This window comes from Triticum aestivum, chromosome 7D (genome assembly GCF_018294505.1).
Source record: "Triticum aestivum cultivar Chinese Spring chromosome 7D, IWGSC CS RefSeq v2.1, whole genome shotgun sequence".
NCBI lineage: Eukaryota > Viridiplantae > Streptophyta > Magnoliopsida > Poales > Poaceae > Triticum > Triticum aestivum.
Window position 1 is genome coordinate 153,530,185 of NC_057814.1, and position 10,696 is coordinate 153,540,880.

The following is a 10,696-nucleotide window of genomic DNA, read 5'->3' on the forward strand; positions in this document are numbered from 1 at the left end:
ACCAAGCAGTACGCGCATGCTCCTAGGGGGATAGATTGGTAGGAAAAGACCATCGCTCGTCCCCGACCGCCACTTATAAGGAGGACAATCAAAGAACACCTCATGTTTCAAATTTGTTACATAACGTTTACCATACGTGCATGCTACGGGACTTGCAAACTTCAACACAAGTATTTCTCAAATTCACAACTACTCAACTAGCACAACTTTAATATCACTACCTCCATATCTCAAAACAATCATCAAGCATCAAACTTCTCTTAGCATTCAGCACACTCATAAGAAAGTTTTTTACTAGTCTTGAATACCTAACATATTAGGATTAATTTCCCAATTTAAGCAAATTACCATGATGTTTAAGACTCTCAAAATAATATAAGTGAAGCATGAGAGAATAATAGTTTCTATAAAACAAAACCACCGCCGTGCTCTAAAAGATATAAGTGATGCACTAGAGCAAAAACTATATAGCTCAAAAGATATAAGTGAAGCGCATAGAGTATTCTAATAAATTCCGAATCATGTGTGTCTCACTTAAAAGGTGCGTACAGCAAAGATGATTGTGGTAAACTAAAAAGCAAAGACTCAAATCATACAAGACGCTCCAAGCAAAACACATATCATGTGGTGAATAAAATAATAGCTCCAAGTAAAGTTAACGATGGAAGTAGACGAAAGAGGGGATGCCTTCCGGGGCATCCCCAAGCTTTGGCTTTTTGGTGTCCTTAGATTATCTTGGGGTGCCATGGGCATCCCCAAGCTTAGGCTCTTGCCACTCCTTGTTCCATAATCCATCAAATCTTTTACCCAAAACTTGAAAACTTCACAACATAAAACTTAACAGAAAATCTCGTGAGCTCCGTTAGCGAAAGAAAACAAAACACCACTTCAAGGTACTGTAATGAACTCATTCTTTATTTATATTGGTGTTAAACCTACTGTATTCCAACTTCTCTATGGTTTATAAACTATTTTACTAGCCATAGATTCATCAAAATAAGCAAACAACACACGAAAAACAGAATCTGTCAAAAACAGAACAGTCTGTAGTAATCTATAACTAACGCAAACTTCTAGAACTCCAAAACTTCATCCAAAATAGGACGACCTAGACAATTTGTTTATTGATCAGCAGCAATTGGAATAAATATTTTATCACGTTCTGATGATTTTTAACAATTATTTTCGTGAACAGAAAGTTTCTGAAATTTTCAGCAAGATCAAATTACTATCATCTAAGAAGATCCTATAGGTTAAACTTGGCACAAACACTGATTAAAACATAAAAACAAATCTAACCAGAGGCTAGATCAAATATTCATTCCTAAACAGAAGCAAAAAGCAAAAAAGTAAAAATAAAATTGGGTTGCCTCCCAACAAGCGCTATCGTTTAACGCCACTAGCTAAGCATAATAGCAAGGATAGATCTAGGTATTGCCATCTTTGGTAGGCAATCCATAAGTGGCTCTCATGATAGATTCATATGGTACTTTTATTTTCTTTCTAGGAAAATGTTCCATTGCTTTCCTTAACGGAAATTGGAATCTAATATTTCCTTCCTTCATATCAATAATTGCACCAATCGTTCTAAGGAAAGGTCTACCAAGAATAATAGGACATGAAGGATTGCAATCTATATCAAGAACAATAAAATCTACGGGCACGTAATTCCTATTTGCAATAATAAGAACATCGTTAATTCTTCCCATAGGTTTCTTAATGGTGGAATCCGCAAGGTGCAAGTTTAAAGAGCAATCATCAAAATCACGGAAACCTAGCAAATCGCACAAATTTTTTGGGATCGTGGAAACACTAGCACCCAAATCACATAAAGCATAGCACTCATGATCTTTAATTTTAATTTTAATAGTAGGTTCCCACTCATCATAAAGTTTTCTAGGGATAGAAACTTTCAACTCAAGTTATTCTTCATAAGATTGCATCAAAGCATCAACGATATGTTTAGTAAAAGCTTTATGTTGGCTATAAGAATGTGGAGAATTTAGCACGGATTGCAACAAGGAAATACAATCTATCAAAGAGCAATTATCATAATTAAATTCCTTGAAATCCAAAATAGTGGGTTCATTAATATCTAGAGTTTTGATCTCTTCAATCCCACTTTTACCAATTTTTGCATCAAGATCTAAAGACTCCGAATTTTTGGAACGCCTTCTAGGTAAAGGTGGATCATATTCAGTCCCATCATTACCAAGATTCATATTGCAAAACAAAGATTTAATAGGGGACACATCAATAACTTTTAGATCTTCATCTTTATTTTCATAGAAATTAGAAGAACACGCTTTCACAAAGCAATCTTTCTTAGCACGCATCCTAGCGGTTCTTTCTTTGCACTCATCAATGGAAATTCTCATGGCTTTGAGAGACTCATTGATATCATGCTTAGGTGGAATAGATCTAAGTTTTAAAGAATCAGCATCAAGAGAAATTCTATCAACGTTCCTAACCAATTCATCAACTTTAAGCAATTTTTCTTTAAGTAAAGCATTGAAATTCTTTTGTGAATTCATAAATTCTTTAACAATAGTCTCAAATTCAGAAGGCATCTTATTAAAATTTCCATAAGAATTGTTGTAGGAATTACCATAATTATTGGAGGAGTTACTAGGGTATGGCCTAGGATTAAAGTTTCCTCTATACGCGTTGTTACCAAAATTATTCCTACCAACAAAATTCACATCCATTGATTCATTATTATTCTCAATCAAAGTAGACAAAGGCATGTCCTTAGGATCAGAAGAAACATTTTTACTAGTAAATAATTTCATAAGTTCATCCATCTTTCCACTCAAAACATTAATTTCTTCTATCGCATGCACTTTTTTATTAGTAGATCTTTCAGTGTGCCATTGAGAATAATTAACCATAATATTATCTAGGAGTTTAGTAGGTTCTCCTAAAGTGATTTCCATAAAAGTGCCTCCCGCGGCCAAATCTAAAAGATTTCTAAAAGCAAAATTCAATCCGGCATAAAATTTTTGTACGATCATCCACAAATTCAAACCATGTGTAGGACAATTACGTATCATTAATTTCATCCTCTCCCAAGCTTGTGCAACATGTTCATGATCAAGTTGCTTAAAATTCATAATATCATTTCTAAGAGAGATGATCTTAGCGGGAGGAAAATACTTAGAGATAAAAGAATCTTTGCACTTATTCCAAGAATCAATACTATTTTTAGGCAAAGATGAAAACCAACCTTTAGCACGATCTCTAAGCGAAAAAGGAAATAGCTTCAATTTAAAAATATCATTATCCACATCTTTCTTCTTTTGCATATCACACAAATCGACGAAGCTATTCAGATGGGTAGCGGCATCTTCACTAGGAAGGCCGGCGAAATGATCTTTCATGACAAGATTCAACAAAGCAGCATTGATTTCACAAGATTCAGTATCGGTAAGAGGAGCAATCGGAGTGCTAAGAAAATCATTATTGTTGGTATTGGTAAAGTCACACAACTTAGTATTATCTTGCGCCATCATGACAAGCAAGCAATCCAACACACGAGCAAACAAGAAGCAAGCGAGAAAAAAGCGAACGGAAAAGAGAGGGCGAATAAAATGGCAAGGGTGAAGTGGGGGAGAGGAAAACGAGAGGCAAATGGCAAATAATGTAATGCAGGAGATAAGGGTTTGTGATGGGTACTTGGTATGTTGACTTTTGCGTAGACTCCCCAGCAACGGCGCCAGAAATCCTTCTTGCTACCTCTTGAGCACTGCGTTGGTTTTCCCTTGAAGAGGAAAGGGTGATGCAGCAAAGTAGCGTAAGTATTTTCCTCAGTTTTTGAGAACCAAGGTATCAATCCAGTAGGAGGCCACGCACGAGTCCCTCGCACCTACACAAACAAATAAATTCTCGCAACCAACGCAATAAAGGGGTTGTCAATCCCTTCACGGTCACTTACGAGAGTGAGATCTCATAGATATGATAAGATAATACTTTTGGTATTTTTATGATAAAGATGCAAAGTAAAGAAAGCAAAATAAAGACGACGCTAGAAATAACTTGTTGACGAGAGATTAATATGATGGAAAATAGACCCGGGGGCCATAGGTTTCACTAGTGGCTTCTCTCAAGAGCATAAGTATTACGATGGGTGAACAAATTACTGTTGAGCAATTGAGAGAATTGAGCATAGTTATGAGAATATCTAGGTATGATGATGTATATAGGCATCACGTCCGAGACAAGTAGACCGACTCCTGCCTGCATCTACTACTATTACTCCACACATCGACCGCTATCCAGCATGCATCTAGAGTATTAAGTTCATAAGAACAGAGTAACACTTTAAGTAAGATGACATGATGTAGAGGGATAAACCCATGCAATATGATATAAAACCCATCTTGTTATCCTCGATGGAAACAATACAATACGTGCCTTGCTGCCCCTACTGTCACCGGGAAAGGACACCGCAAGATTGAACCCAAAGCTAAGCACTTCTCCCATTGCAAGAAAGATCAATCTAGTAGGCCAAACCAAACTGATAATTCGAAGAGACTTGCAAAGATAACCAATCATACATAAAAGAATTCAGAGAAGATTCAAATATTGTTCATAGATAAACTTGATCATAAACCCACAATTCATCGGTCTCAATAAATACACCGCAAAAGAAGATTACATCGAATAAATCTCCACAAGAGAGGGGGAGAACATTGTATTAAGATCCAAAAAGAGAGAAGAAGCCATCTAGCTAATAACTATGGACCCGAAGGTCTGAGGTAAACTACTCACACATCATCGGAGAGGCTATGGTGTTGATGTAGAAGCCCTCCGTGATCGATGCCCCCTCCGGCGGAGCTCCGGAAAAGGCCCAAGATGGGATCTCACGGGTACAGAAGGTTGCGGCGGTGGAATTAGGTTTTTTGCTCCGTCTCTGGTAGTTTGAGGGTACGTAGGTATATATAGGAGGAAGAAGTACATCGGTGGAGCAACGTGGGGCCCACACGGGTGGAGGGCGCACCCAGGGGGGTAGGCGCGCCCCCTACCTTGTACCTTCCTGATTGATGTCTTGACGTAGGGTCCAAGTCCTCTGGATCACGTTCGTTCCGAAAATCACGTTCCCGAAAGTTTCATTCCGTTTGGACTCCGTTTGATATTCTTTTTCTGCGAAACTCTGAAATAGGCAAAAAACAGCAATTCTGGGCTGGGCCACCGGTTAATAGGTTAGTCCCAAAAATAATATAAAAGTGCATAATAAACCCATTAATGTACAAAACAAAATATAATATAGCATGGAACAATCAAAAATTATAGATACGTTGGAGACGTATCAACTATATGAGAAAATCATTGCATAGAAAATTGAATAAATTCAATATACATTACTTGTTATCATATGCAGATCCAAATACATCAAGATCTGAGATGAATTTTTCTATGGAGAAGAATCATATGAATGCCTCTGAGAGTTCCCTTTGAGATAATGCTTTCGCAGCACCACTACACAAAACCAAAAAAAAAATGATTATCCAGTTAACCAAACGGATTCATAAAGAATAGACACAACTTAGTGGTTAATCCCACTTCAGTAGACATCATCACATGCTCCTAATTTTTGTAGTCAAACATCAACACCATGGCTCCTAATTTCGTTTGCAAAGCGAAGATCCTGTTCGTAGTGACAACTGTTTTTTCGCCTGGAGCAAGGAAGAGTATAAATCTATAAATCTTTACCAGAACTTGAAGACAAGCCTACTGGGGTGCTCCTCCGCCACTGCCCTGCGGCACTGGCAGCGATGACCTTGCGGCGATTGGGGAATTAGACGTGCGCCTTCGACGCTGGAGGGCTTTAGGAACGATCGTCAGGCCACCAGTGTGCTGGGCCAGGCCCAGTCTCTCCCGCCGCTAGGGGGACCTATTGTGTGATCGTCAGGCCGCCAGTATGCTGCTCATGTTTCGTCTCGCCGGCAAACTTGCTACGTCCCTGCCTCCTGGGCCACGGCTATCACAGACCTGCGTACCCCTGGGAGGGCCCCCCTCGATTTTGGGGGCCGGGGGCGGCCACCCCCCTGCCCCTCCCCAGGGCCGGCCCTGCATAGCATCTTCACCCTTAAGCGAATCATTGACGCATCGACGACCTTATGCTTTGGACGCACAGGATGAAGAAGCCGGCGCATGAACAGGCCGCCTCCTCACGGCGTTCCTACTTCTTACCATGATTACACGTGCTTATGTAATTCATCTTTGTAATTAGGCAAACGTTGGGTTACAATGAGAAATATATTCAGGTGGGGAGCCCTCCGTTGATTTTTCAAAAAAAGTTCTCTTCTGATTGTATTTTTCCCTCATAACAAAATGAGAAAATCCGTTGCTTATTTCCCTGGCCCAACTTCATGAATCTTCGCAACGAAATGCTCACCTGTACGCACACCATTTTTATTAAGAAAAACGCATGCTGGCAACATCATTCGTGCTTCTTAACCTCTCATTCAGATTGTATTTAGTCTTTTTGGTTTTTCAATTTCTTTTCTAGCCTGGATGATGTCAACACTGCTATTAACCTCAAATTGGCGCTGACACTATCAAATCTTAGAATTTTATGGGCCTCTATTTTTAAACTTCAATTGTCACATTTCAATACAAAAATCCACACGGCTCCCGCATGCAGCCAGCAGTAGTGATTCTAGTCAGAAAATGTTTTTCCGCAACCCTGGATTTAAAAAAATACTCTGAAAAGCACACCCAAAAGAAGACATTTTTTTTAGGTAAATGGAATCAGACGCATGCAAGTTCAGAGCCACAAAATTAATACAAAAAGTGTAACGCCCACACGTGTGGGCGTTAGCCAACTCACCCACACGTCTCTATCACCGTCCAGTAACTTCTGCACGAGTCTTGGCACGAATTAGCTGATTTTGTATGCCACGTAGGACAACTCGCGTGTGTGGTGTGTGAGAGAGGTCGCCCACACATCCGTTTTACCACACGGAGGGGCTGGTGTGTGGGCGTTTAGCAGTTCGCCCACACACCAGTTTTCAGTCACGCACAAGGGCTGGTGTGTGGGCGTTTGCCATCTCGCCCACACGCCCGCCTCCTCTCCCACACCCAAGCTGCCAGTTGCCATGCGTTTTGCAGTGTACATGGCAACTGTCCTAGTGTGATTGCAAGCAGATGGCAACTCTTTTTTTTTACCCGAACATGTCAGTTGCCATATGTTTTGCATGGTACATGGCAAACTGCCCTAGCGTGCACGTAAGCAGATGGCAACTCTTTCTTTTTAAATGGCAACTGCCCTAGCGTGCTTGTGAGCACATGGCAACTCTCTCTTTTACCCGAACATGTTTTTTGCCATGCCTTTTTTTGTAGCGCTACATGGCAACTGCCTAGTGTTAGTAGGTGGCAACTCCTAAAGTTTTGAAATCATGGCAACTGCAGTAGACCAGACCACACATGGCAACAACTGTAGTTGTCCAAAAAATGGCAATCTGGAACTTTGACCTGAGATGGCAACTGCAGTTGAGCAAACATGGCAACTGTAGTTTTCCGACATGACAACCGTAGTTCAGCGACATGGCAACTGCACTTAAACAAACATGGACGAGATTCCGGCCCATGGCAACTGCGGGGCGCGCGATAAAGTGTCACGTGGGGCGTGCGGGACCACGAGGTACGAGGCCTGACGTACCGGACGTGTGGGCGTTATCTATTTCGCCCACACGCACGCGTGTAAGAGGGACCGGGAGGAAAAAAAGAGGCGTGTGGGCGCTAGTTGTTTTGCCCACACACAGACATGTGGGCTGGTCCTCTTAGGCACCACACAGAACGTGTGGGCAGATTCCTTAACGCCCACATGTGTGGCAGTTATCGGGGTCCAATTAATAAGTGGCGAGTCCATTGGATTAGCTGGTAACATACCTTCTAATCCATTCCGGCGTCTTCGGATCATGCTTCATCGCGGACTCGCTGTCGCTGGACTCTGCAGGCCGGCTATCCGTAGTCCCCCTCGCCCCCGTCGCTGCCGCAACTGTCGTGAGCAGCCACCCATCCATCCATCGACCACGCTTCCATCATCATGAACGGAGGCTCGCGGCGACCAAGATGACCGGAATATCGGCAAGCTGGGCGAAGATTCAAAATCACACAAGGGGAAAGACGTAACTGCAGACCGGACCTAGGTCTCCATCCGCCTCCACCTGGGATCCACCTAACCTTTTCTTCCCTTCCCTAACTCCTCCCTCATCGAAAATCACAAGGGGAAAGACGTAATTGCAGACCGGACCTAGGTCTCCATCCGCCTCCGCCTGGGACCCACCTAACCTTTTCTTCCCTTCCCTAACTCCTCCCTCATCGTATATGTCGAAAAAAATCTGGACCATGGTTCGTCTACGTCAGCACTAACGAGAACCGCCGGTCCTAGTTCTTCCACTGCGTTTGCCAGTAGCGGGGCCAGTCCATGTCGGACGTACGAAGCCGTCTACGTTCGACAACCCGCTGTACATCCACTCGGGGGTATACATGATTTCCCACGGCTCGAACTTTTCCGCATTGAATGAAGTCCACCTACCGATCAGCCTTTCTGGACGTGTCAGATAATAAGAGTATATGATAGTATGAGCCATATCGCCGCTCTCCCACAATAGGCTATTTTTAAGAATATAAATGATGTTTAGACTTCAGAATAATTACAATGATTATGAAGACATAGAAAAAACAACGCTGAAACGTAGACATACGAAGTCTAAAAAAACAAGATTAATACTAGCATTACTTCAACGCAACATTGCCTAGATGCTACTACTTTCACTCAAAAGCCCACTGGTTCTCCTTGCGGACCTCCGCCTCCTCCTCGGGTGTGAAATCATTCTTGATGTTAAAAATCTTGCGGATCTCCTCCGGAGTCTTGTCCTTGATCATGTCGGCAACAGTCTGGCAAGTAAGGTCGAGCAATCCCTTGATGTTGAGGTAGTTTGCAGCCAGGATGAGGTCGAAGAGGGTGGCCCGGTCGACCTTGACAAACTCAGCGTCAAAGCTCTTGAGGTCCTCGACGGGGGCGGCGGCTGCAGTGGAGGTGGAGGAGTTGGCGTCAGTGACGGCGCCGGAGTCAGCCGGTTTGGGGCTGGCCTGGACGTGCTTCTTGCAGTACTCAATGACCTTGGAGAGGATCTTTGAGTCGACGTTGGGGAGCGGGATGTCATTCTCGGCGCAGTCATCCTCGATCATGTGGCGGATGGTCTGCGACTCCATGGCTACTGCCTCCTCGACGTCGAACTCTTGACCGTCTGAGCTCTTGAGCGTGATCATCTTCTTCTCGCCTTCCACGGCCGCCATTGATCAGAAGATTGGGAGGCGAAACAAAACCCTAGCAAAGAAAGACGCGGCGAAGGAAGAGCAATCGAAAGGCAGGCGCGTTTTTTGCGTGATGGCAGAGGGTAGGGAATCGGGGATATTTATTGGGGCCGGTGAGGCGTTGCCGTTGTGGACTCGGGGGAGATCTTCCCATCGTGCTCGTGCCGTATTCATCGGGGAGTTAGACTCGGGTTTGAATCCATCATGGCGTCATGTCTCGTCAACGTGTCTACTAGACCCCCAAAAAAACGTGTCTAGCAGTCCTATACAAAGCACAACGCTGTGGGTTCGGCTCGAGGAGAGATTATATGGCATGTATACAATGACTGATAAGTCGACCTTGACTCCTACTCTCTCTGTCCATAAATACTTGTCGTAGAAATGAATATATCTAAACTTATTTTAGTTCTAGATATAACCATTTTTATCCATTTCTTCGACAAGTATTTCCGAACGAAGGAAGTATTTTTGTTGAATTCTGTGCTAGCTATCCCCGGGTGCAATTGGATTAAAATGTGTATGCTGCTGTGCAATACCGAGAAATACCGGCTGAGATAATCTCACCACTACACAAAAACATGACCGCACAATGAGGCGATCCAGGTGGTTTTGGAGACAACAAAAGGAGGAGCGACTCCCGATTGTCGACGATGGTGCTTTCCCGGTCGAGATCCTGTAGTGGGCCATGATGGAGACAGAGTCGGTTAATCCATATCAATTGGCGTGCTGAAAGGCCTACTAGTCACACACACAAGCCCCGGATGCGGAAGATGCAGTGGCGGCGGTGATGGAATTGTCGGTGCCAGGCAGCCAGGCGACACTGATTGTGCTTACGACGACGAGGAGACAGAGGTAGCGAGGAGGATGGTGACCAGAGCGAGGATTGCACATCTTCATGCCGCTCTCCCCAGTTTCCTCGCCGCTCAGAGAGGATCCATGCCCTACGCCGTGCCGCCGCCATGGAGTAGGAGCCACCCTGGCCGACAATAGCTTCTGGTTGCTGGCCGGGAAGGACTCCGACGGTGGATTGTCGTCACCGATTCCAAGTAGGCATGAGTGCCCCTCTTAAGAATTTCACGTTCTCCTGCTCAACTTGTGGGTATGTTGTTTCGTAGGAAAAAAATCGCATGCTTATATTGGTTCGTTGTTTGATTCTCTGATGAAAGAAGATCATACCAATAGTTATGCTCTATCCTCACATGATAGTGATTTGTCTTCCTCTGAAATTATGGATGATGTTATTTCAGTAATTAGAAATTACGATCATAGCAATAGTTATGTTCTATCCTCGCATGACAGTGATAGTCTTCTTCTGATATTTTGGATGATGTTATTTCAGTAATTAGAAATTATGATAGTGTGATTGCTGATT

The 10,696-nt window shown here is 43.1% G+C and overlaps 1 protein-coding gene across 2 annotated transcripts; it reads right to left on the minus strand.

The window, feature by feature from the left end:
* Positions 1-8,372: 8,372 nt before the first annotated feature.
* On the minus strand, positions 8,373-9,386 carry LOC123167981 (SKP1-like protein 1). 2 transcript variants are annotated; one of them, XM_044585841.1, is made up of 2 exons: positions 8,795-9,386; positions 8,373-8,619 (listed from the first exon to the last, which is right to left on the minus strand). In XM_044585841.1, the coding sequence occupies exons 1-2, from the start codon at positions 9,304-9,306 to the stop codon at positions 8,373-8,375; spliced, it is 759 nt and encodes a 252-aa protein (XP_044441776.1). In that variant the 5' UTR covers positions 9,307-9,386. The 2 variants fall into 2 exon arrangements, with proteins under 2 accessions (XP_044441776.1, XP_044441777.1); XM_044585842.1 differs by lacking the exon at positions 8,373-8,619 and having other exon boundaries at positions 8,623-9,386.
* Between the last annotated feature and the right edge of the window lie 1,310 nt (positions 9,387-10,696).